At 53.7% G+C, this 17,257-nt stretch overlaps 1 protein-coding gene across 2 annotated transcripts in view; it reads right to left on the bottom strand.

Annotated features, from left to right (window-relative positions):
* The window catches only part of CAMK2A (calcium/calmodulin dependent protein kinase II alpha), a 57,689-nt gene that overhangs the window by 31,379 nt on the left and 9,053 nt on the right, over positions 1 to 17,257 (bottom strand). For both annotated transcript variants that reach the window (XM_006104478.3, XM_023745747.1), the window contains exons 2-3: positions 11,574 to 11,668; positions 5,012 to 5,071 (exon numbers count right to left, since the gene is read on the bottom strand). In XM_006104478.3, coding sequence (XP_006104540.1) covers positions 5,012 to 5,071; positions 11,574 to 11,668 — 155 coding nt within the window. The remainder of the gene's footprint in view (positions 1 to 5,011; positions 5,072 to 11,573; positions 11,669 to 17,257) is intronic.

The raw sequence follows: 17,257 nt of genomic DNA, 5'->3' as shown, positions 1-17,257 counted from the left end.
TGGCCGTGTGCCTTTGGGCAAGTTGCTACACCTTTCTGAGCCTCTCGTTCCTTGCCTGGACAATGAGAATGAGACTCTTGGACTTGGACGCATACAGTCGGTGCTCACTCAGCGCTGGCCCTGGCCAAGTGAATATCCCCAATCTGCTTCGAGGTCTGAGCAGATAATAGAGTATGTGGAGGCGGCAGTGACAGCAGTCCCCGAGTTCTGGCATGCTGAAAAACTGTCCTCCCTTCATACCTCATTGACCAAGAACAGAGCCAGGCTCCCAGGAGCCCAGAGCTCCCGAAAATAACCCCTGAGCTTCTGAAACAAGGGGCCCGAGGCCTGGGGCTGACTCGGGGGCCTGCACCCTGCCAGCCAAGCGCAGGCTCTCCCCGGACAGGTTCACACCCTCCCCTGTGCCACAACCTAGAAATGTGCGCCGAGCGGGTGCGGGCCGGAGGATTAGGATGTACCGCACGACGGGAAGTTACACAGCTGTGAGGATCACGCGGCGGCTGTCTATTCACTCGTTCGGAATCAGCTCTCAATTATGTTTGGTGAAAAGCAAAATGCAAAACTGTGTGCGTTGTCCTTTTCTCAAGGATGCATTTAAGCTTGTATATGTCATAAGTCTCCCTGGAGGAGATGGAGATGTGGGCATGGGGTGCCTTGGGGAGGGGAATTGGAGGAACCAGGGTCATGGATAGGTGAGACTTACTATTCACTGTGAACCCTAATGCCTTTGGAATTTTTGCCACGTGCATGGATTTCTGACTCAATACTGAATCCCCTACATTCTTTATGGCTCTCATATCTGCACATAAAAGTTTGGAGAAACAGGCATCAAATACCCCAGACTGGGTGCCTACTCCGGGGAAAGGGGAGATGGGGACCAGAGATGGAGGAGGAGGAAAGGGACACAAGATTAAATTTTAAAAATGGCCCTGGCTGGTTTGGCTCACTGGATAGAGCGTCGGCCTGGGGACTGAAGGGTCCCAGGTTCGATTCCGGTCAAGGGCATGTACCTTGGTTGCGGGCACATCCCCAGTAGGGGGTGTGCAGGAGGCAGCTGATTGATGTTTCTAACTCTCTATCCCTCTCCCTTCCTCTCTGTAAGAAATCAATAAAAAAATATGTATTTTTTTTAAAAAAGAGAAACTATTTTTTAAAAAATGTTTAATTCTTAAATGATGATATATGTTTATAAATAATGCCTGAAAGATGTTTTAAATCTATTTCAAAGCAAAGCTAAAAAGCAGGTTGCCTCTGAGGACATATAATATAATCCTGTTTTGATTTTTTAATCAACATTTTATTATAAAAATTTTAAATATATAGTCAAGTGGACACCCATGTGCCCACCATCTGGGTTCTACCATTAATGTTTCCATATACTTTCTAACTACATTTATATCCCTTCTTCCATCCATTCACTGATTTTAATTTTTGAATGTATGTCAAAGCAAACGCAGGCTTCATTTTTAGAAGGTAGATGTGTTTTGAACTAAGCATTCTGCATTTTTTGTGTGCAGACTGTAGCAACCCTGCACTGGGGCTCTGCCCGGCCCCCCTCGGTAAGACGGTGCAGCCACCTGCCGCTGCTGGGAAAGCGGCCTGCTCACAGCACACAGCTGCCTTTCCTTTCTGGAGACCTGCCCACTGCTGAGGGAGCCACCTTGCCCAGCAGGTGACCTGCAGCTTCCAGCCAATGACTGAGGACCGAGAGGAGGCAAGGTCGCTGCCAAGGTCCAGTCTCCTTGCCTTAAGGAGGGACAACTCCAAGATGGAACTTATGCTCCAGAGGCCTCCCCACTGCACCCCTCACCTGAGATTAAGTCAGTTAGACTTGACCTCAGGCCATTCCTTCCCCTTCTCCTTCCTGCTCCCTCATCCCCATCCCTTACAGGTCTCCGCTGGGAGTACAAGTACCTAAATCCCTGCCTCGGGCTCTGCTTCAAGGAAACCCGACCCAAGGAGAGATGTATAGGTGTCCTTGAGAGGTACAGGCATTAGCTATCATATGGAAGCATGATCATACAGTCTTAGCCCTAGATGCTGAGGTTATAGGAGATACTTTTAAAATTATTTGTCTTCTCACTTATGGACAATAAACTTGCATTGTTAGTGTATCAAGGCCAAGGATGGGAAAAGACCCTTTTCACCCTGGCCAGTGTGCTCAGTGGTTAGAGTGTCAGCTCGCACACCAAAGGGTTTCCGGTTCGATTCCCAGTCAAGGGCATGTACCTAAGTTGCGGGTTCCATCCCTGGCCCCGTCAAGGCGAGAGACAACCAATTGATGTGCCTCTCTCACATCCATGTTTCTCTTTCTCTCTCTCTCCCCCTTCCTCCCTCCCCCCCTCCTCTCCACTCTCTCTAAAAATCAATGGAAAAAATATCCTCAGGTGAGGATTAACAACCAAAAAAAAAGACCCTTTTTTCTCTCACCTTCCTCTGGGTAGACCAGAATCACCTGAGGCCCAGAAATCAGGATTTTAAAAAGATTCCCAGGTGACTCTAATGTGCAGCCAAGGTTGAGAACCACTGGGTAGACTCTCGGTGATAGACTCCTTCCTACCTCCTCTGCTCCAGCAGGTGGGAGAGGTTTTGACTTCCCTTTCCTGAGCGTGAGAAGCTCTAAGAAGCCAAGTTGCAGCCAGAACCATCTCAGAAAGGCCTTCTGGGGTCTGCCCCAGCAGCCATTTGCGGGGAGCTTCAAAGAGATGGGGTTCCAGGTCCACCCTCTCACTAGGAGCCTCAGCCCCTTGAGAGAGGGTCCTCGGGGTTCAAGGGAACAGACAGAACTGGGTGGGGGTGTTGTTTCTGAAGAGCTGACTTCAGCTCAGACGGTGCCTTTGTGCTGATTGTAAAAGGCTGCCCCTCTGAGCAGCCAGGCGAGCTATGGGGGCTGGACTCCAGCCCGATCCAGGGAGAACTCTGGAGTCAGCTTCGGTCCCTGGGGGGTGGCCGACACCACTAGGAGCCCAGCAGACAGGGCCTCTTCCCTCACTGCTGTTCTCACATACAAAACCTCCCCTCCACCTCCCCTCCCATCGGTAGAGGCCTCCCTGTGGATAAGCTCAGCCCAGGGCCCAGGAGGACAGCGGAATCCAAGGACCACGGGCTACATGACAATCCCACCCCCGGTGCAGATATCAGCATGTCTGTGCCCAGTGAATTATGCTGTCACTTTTTTGAATTTTTAAAACATTGTCATAGAACAAACATTCTGTAACCTAGTTTTCATTTATGTGGCTGAACTCACGGATCTCTGACATTCCTGTCATAGTTCTAACAGTTATCATTTTTCTCTTAGAAGTTGAAGGGAAGTACTTTTCCCCCTAACCACACGCCCCCCTTGACAGCACACCCCTGCGGTCCACTTGGGACGCTAAATAGGATGATTGAGTAGGGCCCTGGAGTCAGACTTGCTGGGTTCACCTCCCAGCAACACCTCTTACAGCTGTGTAACTTCAGGTGAATTCCATAACCTCTCTGAGCCTCCTCTCCTAACAGCAAGGGAGCTGGCAAGGTACTCAACACAGTGCCTGGCATCCCAAATGACCTGCTAAACCCTCAGGGTGTCCCCTGCTCCTTGGGGTGGCCTTCTGGGGTCTGCAGGTGGTAATGATACAGAGAGCTACAGTCTGTCAGCCCCAGAACCCATATTTACTGCTCCCCGTTATAGCTGGGAATGAGAGGGAGATGGGGTGCAAATCAGAGGAGGCAGCATTGACCTGAGACAGCGGCAATGAAGTAGCAAAACACATACGCGCGTGTACGCACACACACTCACACCTCCTTTATAGGAACTGTGGGATGTTGTAGTCAGAGATCACACAACCTCCTCCGAGATACCGTTGGGGAGTTGGAGCATGGGAGGGCGCCACACAGTGAGGCCAGGAGCAGACCAGGGACCAGAGTCCAATCAGAGTTCCTCCCACCAGCCGCCAGCTGCCCCTTCTCTGGTTCTGGTGCTGGAGCCTCCACGGCTGCTGCTGTTTGAGCGGCCCTGCTCCCCTTCCCAGGCCCAGGGAAGGGGAGGTGCTTTCTGGGTATAAATAGCAGATGGAGATGCTTCTCTCCAGCAGAAGAGTTAACCCCTGGGGCCCTGGTCACAGAGAAACGCTTCCCTGGAGGGAGAAGGTGTGGTGGCTGTCAGAGTGGGAATAGTCCTTAGAGGGCACCGAGGCCTTGCTCCTCAGCGTGTGGTCTGTGAACCAGCAGCTTTGGCATTGCCTCCGAGCACGTTAGAAATGCTAAGTCTTGGGCCCCACCCAGACCCAGATCTGCCGAACCAGAACCTACTTGTTAACACAATGCTCAGGTGGTTCCGACAGCACTCTCCTTGTGAAGGTGGGAGAAAGTGGCTCAGAGAGGGTAGTGGCCCTACCCAAGGTCACACAGCCATTTCCTGCAGAACTATATCTAGAATCTGTACTTCTTTCCCTCAGGACTCTGAACCCTGATGGGCAGGGACACAGCCCCTCAGACTGTGGAGGGGTGGGGAGGCGAGTCCGGCCTGCCCTGGGCCCCGCCCCTCCACACAGCCTGCATGCATTCTATCCCTGGGCAGGGGCCACCTTGCCGCTAGCCTTGAAGGGGCAGGCCAGCCACAGGGCTAGGCAGGTGGGCAGGACCACCGTGCCAGGCTGACTCAGCATGGGGGTGGGTTAGGGAAGTGGGCTGCACTGGCCAAGGCCAAGCTCGGCCTATTTTTGTCTCTCGAGAGAGATGAAAGGCTTCGGGAGTGTTCCTGAAACAGCTTTTCTGAAGGAGGCTGCCGGCAGCGTGGGCTGCGAGGAAGGGCCCCTTCTTCACCTTCCCCCCAACCAAGCTGGTCTCTGAAGAATGTGGAAACCATCAAAGACACCCCCTTTTCCCATCTCCCTTGCCGCCATCCCCAGAAAAGAGAGCAGCTGCCTCCTCACCCCATCAGCAAAAAAAAAAACAACACACACACCAAGATGGGCAGGGGAGCAGGGCCAAGCCCCACCCTGCACCCCTCACTTGTCCCTCAAGAACTTACCGATGTTGGGGTGCTTCAGCAGGCGGCAGATGCGGGCTTCGCGCTCCAGCTTCTGATGGTCTGAAACGGATAGAGAGACGCCCAGGTGAGTCTCAGGTGAGGAGGAGCCTCTTATGATCACCATCTCCCAGGGCAGCCCCCGGCCCTTTCAGGCACGGCTCTGGGTTATCCGGGCAGTGAGAGACAGCTCTGGGTTATCCGGGCGGTGAGAGAGAGGCCAGGTTGCAATGATGCAGAAGTCCCTTCCCTTCTGTGGGCCTCAGGCTCCCCTCCCTGTATTAGACCCAAACTCCATGAAGCCAGGCCAGGCTCCTGCTGCCCCTCCTCCAGCGCTGCCCCTCACCCGATGCTCCCGTCAGACGAACCGCTGAAGTTCACTCCTCTGGGCACACCCTGCTCAGTCCTCTCACTTTCGGGCCCTCACACAGCGATTCTCTTGGCTTGGAACACTCCCCCTCAACCTCCCACTGGTCCTTCACTGGCCATCACTCACTCCTACCCGCCCTTAATGTCGCCCTCTCCTGGCAGCCTGCCCTGCTTGCCAAGCTGGTGGGCCCCTCCTCTGTGCTCTCAGGGCCCCTGGATAGCACATCTCACTCTTTCTCCTTGATATCTCTACCCTTGAGTACAGAGACTTGGTCTCTGTTGTACCCCTGGCATCTACCCAAATGCCTAGCACATAGTAGGTGCTCAAAAAATAACTGAATAAAAAAACAAATGATGAAATGAGTGAACCTTTCTGAGGGAGTGGGTATTCTCTGCAGAAGAGCTGTATTAATTTGCAGAAGACACCTCCTGTGCAGAGGACACAGAGAGCTCCCCAAAAAATGCAGGGTAGAACTTGTATGTGGCTGAGCCAGAGCTCTCACACCTGCCTTCCAGGACTTTAGTCCAAACCCCCTGGGTCTCCCCACTCACCTGGGAGAGAGGCCTGGTTCAGGATCTGCCCCCTGAGGCTGCTGGGCAAGTCATACCCCATTCAGTCCTCCCAACACCCTGGCCGTGGGCATCAAGGACCCCACTTTACAGATGAGGAAACTGCAGCCCGAGAAGCCGGGGCCTCATCAGTGGCAGAACTGGGACTGGAAATGTATTTTCTAATTCCTTTCCTGGTGCTTTACGCACAATTCAGTCGTTAATGCCTTAATTAAAAAAAACAACACCAATAAAACGGAGCCAATTACAAATGTAGAATATTTACCATGTGCTAGGCACTGTGCAGAGAGCTTTATATGCTTGTCAAGCCCTCACTGCAACCCTTTGAGGGGGTGTAATTACTATTCTGCCTTTTAAGAGGAAGAAACAGAGGTTCAGAGAGGTAAGTACCTGCCCAGTCACATCCGTGGTGAGCAGTGGAGCCATGTGTTGTACCCGGGCAGCCAGACTCTAGGAGTGAGCTTTAAAACCCTGTGCTATACTGTTCTCCACGCCCTGACAAATCTCCGCCACCTCTGCCTGCCCCCCATTCTCAAAGGGGAAAATCGAGCCCCACGGGAGGGTTCTCACAAAGACACTCAGAGGTGGAGCCAGGACTAGAACCCTGGTCTCCCAAGGGCCTCTTCAGAGCAGGTAAGCACCAGGGAGGGTGATGAGGATGGAGTCCCAGCCCTTGCCCCCTGGCAGCCAGCCCCCCTTTCCCCGCCCCCTCCATGAGAACAATCACTGGCCATCCTCCAAGGGCTGCAGAAGCCAAGATCAATACAGAAATGTGGCTTTTCCATCAGCAAAGCAATTAAATCCAATCAAGTTTTCATAGAGTGTAAGCTCAACTCCCCAGCTAACGACCAGCTGCAGGCTAAGGAGGGGAGGTGGACCCAGGGGCATTGCCCTAACTCCCCTTCCCTCCCAGCCTCCTTCTTTACCCTTTAGGGTGGGGGAAGGGCAATGCCAAGGCAAAGGAGGGGAATCCCCATCTACCGAGGAAGGCTGGGCCCACCCCCTGCTCCATACCCTGTCCCTTCATCCTTCCATCTCCAGCAGAGCCAGAAATCAGACAGGTCAAAGTTGGGCCTATCAGAGGGGGCTGGGGGCCTTCTGGCTCAGGCTACACATGGGGAGGGGCAAATTCAGAATTCCGGTGTTTCCTCCATGTGAGCTTAGCCAGGAACAGAATTATGCCCAGGAATGGAAGAAGAAACCGTTGGTCATGCAGCTAACTTGTGCCTGGTTACCAGACCTCACCGCAGGAAATGCTAGGGACTAATTGTTTTTATAAATCTTGTAATCATCTTGTGTGTAGGACAGTTACACTGCATTGCCACTTGCTAAAAGCATTAACTTGAATAGAAACATACATGTTACACAATAATTTTTGTAACTCTGTTTGAAAATGTTCTCATTTTCTAATACTATACAGAAAACCTCAAGAAATGTAGGGATTGTATTTCTCTTGACCTCTGAGGCCTCATTCTGTTATGTAGATGGGGAAACTGAGGCACGGTGATAAAGAAGCAGTCACTTTATCAAACTCACTCAGCTAGATGGTCCAGCCTTATTAGAACTCAGAGCTCTGAGAATCCACTCCTGGACACACCCTCTAACCCTAATCTGTCAAAAGTCCTTAGCAGCCAAGGAGCTCTTATCTATATGTATAAAAGCCAAGCGACCGGAATGACCGGAATGACCAGAACCCAGAACAACTGGTTGCTATGACACGCACTGTGGCCGGCCAACCGGCCCGATCAGGGCTGGAGCAGTCTGGCCAACCTCCTGTGGCCCTCCCCCTCACTGTCCTGGCCCCAATTGGCCTCAATCGGGGCCGGCCAGCCGGACCCCACCCTTGCACAAATTTGTGCACCAGGCCTCTAGTTAAAATATAAAATAGATCCTGTCATTGCCAGGCTTCAAACTCCCCAACAGCTTCCTGATGTCCTTATAATACAGTCCAAACTCCTCACTATAGCCAAGACCCTGCTGGGTCCTGCCTCATCTTGGCCTTGCAGTTCCAGCCACCTTGGTCTCCTTTTGAGCCTCAAGCACACCAAACCCTTCCCACCTCAGGGCCTTTGCACTTGCTGTGCCCTCTACCTGGAATGCTTGTATCCTGGGCCTTCTCGTGGCTGCATCCTTCTTTTTTTCTGAGTGTCCCTCCTGCCCCATCACTTCCCCATTACCTTGTCTTATTTTCTTCACAACACTCGTCGCTTCCTGAGATTGCCCAGCTTATCTGTCTGTGTTTAATGCTCTTTTCGGTCCCCCTTCCTGAAAACAGGTGCCATGAGAGCAAGAGCTTGTCCGTCAGTCACTACCGCGTTCCCAGGGCTTAGAGCCCAGCTGGCCGAAGATCCCAGAGCTAAAAATTGGCCGAACTCGGACCTCAATCCATGTTCACAAAGACTACACCATCTTGCCTCCCATTCTAATAATTAATTCATTGCTAAATCCACTCATCCAGCTCAGCAGAGTCCCACGATGGTAAGAGGTCTGAGGGAAGCAAGTCTGCAGCCCTGGAAGGGTCGCCCCCCAATGCCCACAACATGCCTTGTGAACCTTCCCCCTCCCTCCCTGGGGGCAGGCCTCCAGGATGTTGGGGTTGTGGGGACCAGCCCTGCCCAGAGCTCAGCAGGCAGGGGTGGGTGGGGATAGGTTACGGGGCGAGCCGGGTGCGGTGGGACAGAGCAGAGGTGGTGGGGGGCTGCGGGGATACAATCAGGCAGCTCCAGGCTCTCTGCCTGCAGAGGGACAGGTTCCTGCTGAGGTGGGCTCCAGGGGTAGATGGGCTCCAGAGGCAGGTGGGTGGCGGGATTGGGACCAGAGGCACGGGCACCAGCAGAGAAAATAGGCCTCCGAGTCTGGGACAGGAAGTGTCCCACCCTCCATGGGCCTTAGCAGGGCTCCCGATCCTGGGAGGTTGGAGAAATAATTCTGAGGACTGAGTGCCAGGCAGGGTGGGAGGAAGATGAGGAGGACAGGAGAGATGCTCCCTCACGTGGGCCTGCAGCTCTGGGGCAGCTGAATGAGCACAGGCCCTGCTTCCCACCCCATGTTCGGAGGCTGGTCACCAGGGAGCTGACAAGTGGCCCCTCAGTGCCAGGGTGGACAGTGAGGCCTATGGAGGTCGCTGTACCCAGGCCAGTCACCTCTGGCTGCACCAGCCGGGCCCACGTGCCCAGCCATGGTAATGAGCTCTTTCTGGGTGTGCCCGGCGAGCTGGGGCTGGAAAGCACACAGAGCCCTGGCAGGGACTTCGCTGAGCAGATACTCGCTGACAGGGTTTTGTCAACGCGGGGCCCGGGCCTCACCTACTGAATCCAAGTCCGGGGGTGGAACCGCCCAGGGCAGCTGCAATTTTATAATGGTTCCCGGGGGATTGGGCAGGGAGCCGGACAGGCAACATTTTTACTTCTCATTTCATGTCTATATGGTTTCTTGGAATTGTCTATCCTATGAGCATTTTATTGAAAAAAACTAGTTTAAAAATACATACAACAAATATCTCCTGGGTTTTGGAACCGCTGGATAGAAGAGGCTGCCCCAGTGAAGGGGAAGCCATAGCTCCATGGGGGTTGGACAGACACCCCAGGTGGGCACAGTCCCCTGCCGGGAGCTGCCAAGGAGAAGCTTAACGTGCATTGCCAAATAGTCTCAAACCGTTGCCCGCCCCAGGCACCTTGAGTAGCAAACAAAGAAACCAGCAAAATTGAGCCCTGCTCTCCTCCCGCTGGGGAGAAAGCATTGGCAGCTGGCAGGCTCCTTTGGAAAGGTTCCCCCAAGAACATCCCCACTCCCACCCTCCATGCTCCCCCAGGCCTGGGCCACCTTCCTCCCAGGAGGTCAAAGGTTCAACAAATCCAAAGAGGGGGCATGGCGGTTACTGCCTGGCACAGCCCATTGCATACACTGCCCAGGAATGCTTAGTCACCTTCTAAAAAAGAGGCAATTTCTCTTTATTCTCCCCCATACTCGTGTGTGTGTATGTGTGTGTGTGTGTGTGTGTGTGTGTGTGTGTGTGTGTGTTGAACCCACTCAAGACCCCCAGCATCCAGGAAGGACCTTGGTTCCTGATCCTCCCTTGTTTCAAGGCAACATCAACCTGTCACCCCAAGTCATAACTCTGGTCCTGCCTCCACTATTTTTCAGGGGTTGGGACAGCTCCCTTGATTGTCAGAGACACAAAACACAGAGGGCACCAGGCTGCCACTAGTCACCCAGCAACAGCAAGGCCAGTTCCACCATCTGGACAGGAGGCAGCGCTCTGGCTGGCCCTCCTGCCTGTTCTGGCCCCTCCCCACCCCCACCCCCACCCCCCGGCTCTGGGTACAGACCTTTCGTCGGACAGATCTCTCCCTTCCTTCCACATGGGCTTTCACGCTGACCATGTGCCACCAGGGGCCCTGGGCTTTCAAAGAATGCCGCCCACCCCACCCCCAGCCTCTTCTCCCTGCAGGACACTGGTTTGCCTATAGAAGAGCTTGGTAACTAGGAGAAAGTGCTGGGCTCCCAACCACACTGAGTCGGAGAGATGAAAAGCAGCAACACGAGGTCTAACACGGGGCCTGCTGGAAGGCCTGCGGGGGACTGCGGGAACATCCTGATCCAGCCTCCATGAACCCCACACCTGCTGGGCCCCAGCCCATTCACAGTGGCCGCCCGGATGTGCCGTTAAAATGCAGACTCTGATTGCTTAAGTCTGGAATCAAGAATATGCATTTTTAACAATCTCCTAGTGATGATGCTGCTGCTGGTCTAGGATCGCTTCCAAATTAGAATTACCTGGGGATCTTTCCCAGGTCACACATCCCAAGCTAATTAAATCACGACCCCTGGGAGTGCCCAGGTATCAGGAGTGTTTGAAACTCTCCAGGAGATTCCATGGTGAGCACAGGTTTGGAAGCCACTGTCCCAGGGAGCATCAGGGACCGGAGATCAGGCTGGTGTGGTTGACGCCGAGCACCTGGAGTTTGATGGACACTAGCTGAGCACCTTGGCTGTACAGGGCGCTGTCCTAGGTACTGAGCATGTCACAGGGAATGAGACCGTCCTTACTCTCTAGAACTTAAAGTCAGGAGGAAAGATGGATGTTAAACAAGGAACCAAGACAGTAAATGGATTAAGTCCAGGTGTGTGTGGGGGGGGTGGGGGGGGGGACGGGGTGAAGCCACAGGAAAGTAAACAGTAATGAGAGATATAAAATGGGGGAGACGCCCTCAGATTTGGGGGTCAGGGAAGTCTCTCAAAGTATGTGACCTGAAGCCAGTCTTGTAAGGAGCCAGGTAAGGGCATCCGGGCAGAGGAAACAGCGGGGGCAGAGGTCTGGAGGTGAGAATGGAGGCGAGAGGCAGAAAAGAAGGAAAAGGAAGTCCCACCTGGCATCCTCGCCTTCACCTGGATGTTCAGGCAGAGAGCTTGGCCTATCAGAAAGGCTGCGGCCTCCAGCCTAGACCCCATAAGGCTGGAAAATGGAGGGGTCTGTTTTCGTAGCACCCACCAGAAGAGCTCTCATCCCTGCCCGCAGCATTGCCCCTGGGGACAGACTGCGGTCCTGGTTCTAAGCCAAGGGGTAGAGGGAGGGGTGAAGGGAAGGAGACCCCCCAAGGTGGGAAGGCGTGGATCTCCCACCTACCTCTGGCCGAGAGTTTCTTGGTGTTGATGATCTTGGCAGCATACTCCTGGCCAGCCAGCACCTTCACACACCTGCGCACCACCGAGAAGGCTCCCCTAGGAGGACAGAGAAGCCAAAGGGGGTGAGGGAAGGCCCAGGAGATGCTGGTGTTGATGCAGCTTCACCGTGGTGGGTAGGGAACCCTCCTTCGGGACTGCTCGAGCTCAGAGGGAATGCTGTGGCCGCTCCAGGGACATAGCAGGGGACAGAGACCCAGGAGAACCATGGCTGATGAGCCTTCCAGAGGCCTAGTAAGTTAGACTCACCAAATTATAAAACATTAGAATCACGTAGTGTTAGAATCACAGAATCTAGGTCCCTGAAAGTCTTTAGTGTGTTTTTTTTTCTTTGAATAGGTAACACATTGACATGCTTCAAAGCTCAAAAAATACAAAAGTGTAGACAGTGAAAAGACTCCCTCTCACCCCTGGACCCAGTCTCGGGGGTCCCCTCCCCAGAGACGGCCAGTGTTACCAGAGCATCTTTCCAAACACTCTCCCCCATGCAAATGCTACTGGATCTTGCAAGCTGTTCTGCATCCTCTATTTTCCATTAGATATTTAGGTGAGCCTCCTTCCATTACACAAAGAGCTCCCCACAATATTGTATTTAATCATATGGCTGTGATTTACCTAGCCAACCTCTGCTGAAGGCCATCAGGTTAGCTCCAACCTGTAGCTATTACAAACACCGCTGCAACCACTAACCTTCCACGTGTGTGTTATAATTACTTTTCCCATGTGTGCAAGTGTTTGTGGATAGATTTCTAGAACCTGTGTTGTTTGGTCAAAGGGTGGGTGTTGTTTGGTAATTCTGATAGAAATGAGAGATTTTCCGCCTTAGAGATTGTACCGACTTACGGTGAGGGGCCCATTTTCCTCCACTCTTGCCCACGTGGTGTGCTATCAAACTTTCTTATCTTTGTTCGCGAGACCGGTAACAAATGGCAACTCAGTGTAGATCTGATTGGTAATTCTCATACTAAGAGTAAGGCTGGGCATCTTTTTCTATGTTTTAGGATGTTCCTGGGATTTCATCTTCTAAGTATTGGTGGTTAGAAGAGAATTTGAAGTATTTATGTGAAAATGTCTCAATTTTTAAATACTGGCACCTTATTCTTTTTAAATATAAACATAGTCTCTGGCCAAACAAAACTAGTCGGAGGTTACAGCTGGCACCTTGGTGTCGTGTTGTACCCTCCACCACAAAGGTCATCTGGTCCAACCCCTTCCATCACAGAGGCGGCGGCTGGGGGGCTGGAACTGACCGTGGTCGCCAGCATTACCACCCTGAACACAGGCTGACTAATGACAAGAAGCAAGTCTGCGGGGCAGGCTTCCCCATTTTTAAGGTTCATACAAAGGACCCGGGTGTCTTGCTAAAATGCAGATTCTGATGCCTTCGGTCTGGAGTGGGACTCAGAGCTTCAGCTTCCGTGTAGCTCAGTGCAGATTGCACAAGGTCACACAGCGAGTGCCAGGCAGGGCCGCATCAAGAACTCAGCTATTTGCGCTCCAGGGTTTTTGGCTTTTCCCCCACCACTGAGCCTGCCGCTTCCTGGCCTGCACGTCCAGGCTCCTGCTGTGGGCGCACCCCGTCATATCCTCCAAATGTTGATCCCCCTCCTAAGCATACGAGCAGGGCCCAGCCACCAAGATGAGACTGGTGGGGACAGAGAAGGACACTGGCAGGCACCGAGGAAGCCAGCAGGCCGGCACAGATGCCCTCTCTGCACAGACCCTGGGCATCGTGTCACTGGCTTTGTGTCTGGGCAGCATGAGGGAGCCTGCAGGGAATGGTGGGACACTGTGGAGAAAGATGGGAAGAAAGAGCTGGGAGGGAGCTGGAGAAAGCCAGAACTCACGGGCAGATGGAGAGTCTCACACAGCAACAGGCCCTCCCCGGGGTGTGCAGCCCCTGCCTGTCCTGCACCCAGAGTAAAGCAGCAGGACCCGGTCACCCACCCTGGGAAGCCTCCCGTGACGGAGCTTTTGGTTTGTTTTCCCAGACCCCCCCCCCCCCTGCAACTCGCCCTCTAGCTCAGGTGTGTAGCTGCTGGTCAGGTTGTCTTCCCCGGCTGACAGTGAGCTCCCTCGGGCCAGGGCCTGAATGAGCTTTTCCACACCCCCGTGCCCAGGTACCCAGTGGCTGCTACCCATAGATGTCACTTGCAGGAACAGGAGGTAGATTTGAGCAACAATGAGACAGACTGGAACGAGCTAGGGAGAGGATTTTCAGTCACGGTGTCAGGAATAGGAACAGGCGCCTGAGGAACATAGGGCCCAACGTGCCTCTCAAAGGTACCCATGCTCCCCAGGCAGGGCTTGGACTCATAGACCTTCAGGTCCCTGCTCGGGTCCCCTGCTCAGCCACCATTTCCAAAGGCCCCAGGAGAGAGACTGGTGCAAGTGGCCACTTCTGGGAAAGGTTCCGAGATCTCCAGGGGGAGACAGGGCCACGAAGGAGGAGGCGCTAAGCTCCCGAGCAGGGCCGGGTTCAGTGCTGCTCACCAGCACGCAGGCCCTGCGTGGTCCAAGCGGGAGTTCAATTCCTATGGGAGGGAGGGAGGGAGGGAATTTCCCCACCAGAGAAATAAAGCCCCATTCTAGATAAAGACCTTAAATCAGTGGTCCTCCAACTGGCTGTTTCAGAACCCCTTGGGGGTGTTTTAAAAATGTGTATTCTTGCCAAACCAGTTTGGCTCAGTGGATAGAGCGTCGGCCTGCGGACTCAAGGGTCCCAGGTTCGATTCCGGTCAAGGGCATGTACCTTGGTTGCGGGCACATCCCCACTGGGGGGCGTGCAGGAGGCAGCTGATCGATGTTTCTCTATCATCGATGTTTCTAACTCTCTATCCCTCTCCCTTCTTCTCTGTAAAAAATCAATAAAATATATTTTTTAAAAAATGTGTATTCTAAGGCCCCGTTCAGACCTCTGAGTGGGGCCCAGGGAATCTGTATCTTAATCTAACATGTTGTCCCAGCCAGCTTGGCACTGTCTTGCCCACCTTCTGGGGAAGTCCCGCCTGATGCCCGCCCTGTCCTAGAAACCAGCATTGGTGGGCGTCACAGGGGGCTCTGAGCACAGAGGCCCCAAAGAACCTGCGTCCAGAGTGGGAAGGCTCCTCCGCGCCTGCCCAGGGGCTGGGACCAGGGAGAGGAGGGGCAGGGGGAATCTGTAGGAAGAATGAGAGTGGGGGCAGTGAGCCTGCTGCCCTAACCTCCTCCTCTTTTATCTTCTGCGTCAGAAGGGCATGCTTCTGCATTCTGGTCCAGCCTGAGCGAGTGGCCACAGCGCAGCTGCCTTGGCAAACAGAAGAGCCAGCCCACTCCTCCCCCGGCCCTGAGCTGAGCAGGTGGCCAGCAAGTGGGTGGGCAGGAGCTTGGAAACAGGACAGAGAGGGAGAGGGGAGGAGGCCCAGGTGGGGAGGGCAGGGTGGAGGAAGTGACCAGGGCTCCCAAGAGGAAGGGATGAGGCCTGCACGTGAGGGCTCCGTGTGAGTGCAGGGTGTTGTGGGAGGGTCCTGGGAGTGCCTGGGAACGTGTCCTGGGTGCAAAGGGGTCGAGGAAACGTGTCTGCTCACAGGTGTGTGTCGGCAGCCCTGTCAGTGCCCTGGTGTCCGTGAAGCCACGTGGCTCTGGGTGGGACAGAGCACAGATGCATCACCCTTGGGTCTGAAGCGTGTATCCACGTTATCAAGAGGGTCACAGAATGTGGGCAGGGAGGGGTGCGCGTGAGACAGAGAGACACTGGGGGTCAGAGTCTCAGGCCTCCGTCGTGCTGGAGGTCTTGGGCAGGGGAATGGCATCAATGGGCCTCAGTGTCTTCATCTGCAGCATGGGGGTGGGGTCTGGAGGAGGCGAACTAGCAGAGGCCTTTCCATCTTTGATATTCTACACCAGCGCCGCCCAGCAGAACGTGCTGTGTGTGGCGATGGAATGAGTCTGCGTTGTCCGATGGGCAGTCGCTAGCTTCCTATGACTGTGGCACCTGCCATGGGGCTAGAGGACTGAAGGTCTGAGTGTTTCATTCTACCTCATGGAAATAACTGTATGTGGCGAATGATCCCGTGTTGGGTCGTGAAGTTCTATGTGGATGACAGGCTCTTCACAACCAGAGCAAGCAGAGTTCAAATCGTGCTTCAGCCGCTTACTGGCAAGTGCCTTACCCTCGGTGAGCCCCTTTCTGCCGTGTGAAATTCGCTAAGAGCCGTGCCCACCCTGTGCAGCTTTCTCAATGACTCATGGTGATCAGGTACGCAATGGGTTAGCACAGTCCCTGGAGTACAGTAAATGCTCAGGAAACAACGCCTTTTATAGGCGTCATTACCTACGAGGTGCTGCGAACAGCTGGCATCATCAGAAACAAAATGGACCTTGTTTGCCAGGCCCAGGGAAGAAGCAAGCTAGGAGAGGAGGTGGGGGCCATGGTGAGGAGGGGCTGCTCCCCCAAACACAGCAGCCTGCCCCGGGGGGTGTGCGGGCATGAATGTGCGCGGGAAGGAGGCCGTGCCGGGCTGTCCAACCTCTCCCACTGACAGATGGAGAGGGCACGGTGAGAGTGGGTCCAGCATGGCCGAGAATGTGGGAACGTGCTAATGGGCTGTGAAAAGCAAGAATCACACTGGGAAATTGCTTTCTGGCTGCCTGGCAGGCGTGTGTCCTGGGACTTGCTGGCTGCCAGCCCACAGGGGCTCATCACCCTCTCTGGCCTGAAACACCCTGAAATGCTCACATGGCAGTTAGGTGCAGCACCAGGAGCATTTCATGGGGAGTGGAAAGACCTGGGTCCTCACCCAGCTCGGTTACCAGCTCGCTTATACTTCTGGGCCTCAGTTTCCCTGTTTGAAAGATGGAGACGAGGAGCCCCAGCCCCACTTCCTTCTGAGCCATTTGTGGGAGCCTCTACTCCGTAGGGATGGGGAGAGATGCCTGCTACCCAAGACTGGTCACTGCCAACACCCTCTAGAGCAGCGGTTCTCAACCTGTGGGTCGCGACCCCTTTGGGGGTCGAACGACCCTTTCACAAGGGTCGCCTAAGACCATCGGAAAACACATATATAATTACATATTGTTTTTGTGATTAATCACTATGCTTTAATTATGTTCAATTTGTAACAATGAAAATACATCCTGCATATCAGATACTTACATGATGATTCATAACAGTAGCAAAATTACAGTTATGAAGTAGCAACGAAAATAATTTTATGGTTGGGGGTCACCACAGCATGAGGAACCGTATTAAAGGGTCGCGGCATTAGGAAGGTTGAGAACCACTGCTCTAGAGGAACCCCCCGACCTTCCCCCGAGTACTCAGAGCCTGCAGGTCTCAGCAGACAGGGACACTGTTAATGAGCCTGTGGAGACCGCACAGTCACCAACCCCTCCTTCCACTCTGTACTCTTTGGAGGTCTGGTTGCCAGGGGTCCTGACAATCTTTAGGGTCTTCACTTCACTGGCTACTTCCTCCAACACACCCAGATCTCCCTCATTCTGGAAAAATAAACAACCACCCTGCCCCCAATATTTAAAAATAAATAAATTTAAAACGAAGAACCTTTCTCTCGACTCAGCAGCCTGGGCCACTTCCTTCCTCCCTTCCTTGCTGCCAAACTTCCAGAACAAGTGTCCGACATCCGCCGC

Source organism: Myotis lucifugus, unplaced genomic scaffold (genome assembly GCF_000147115.1).
Source record: "Myotis lucifugus unplaced genomic scaffold, Myoluc2.0 scaffold_576, whole genome shotgun sequence".
Lineage (NCBI taxonomy): Eukaryota > Metazoa > Chordata > Mammalia > Chiroptera > Vespertilionidae > Myotis > Myotis lucifugus.
Note: the sequence above shows the minus strand (reverse complement) of the source record. Positions and strands in the feature narration are given on the sequence as shown.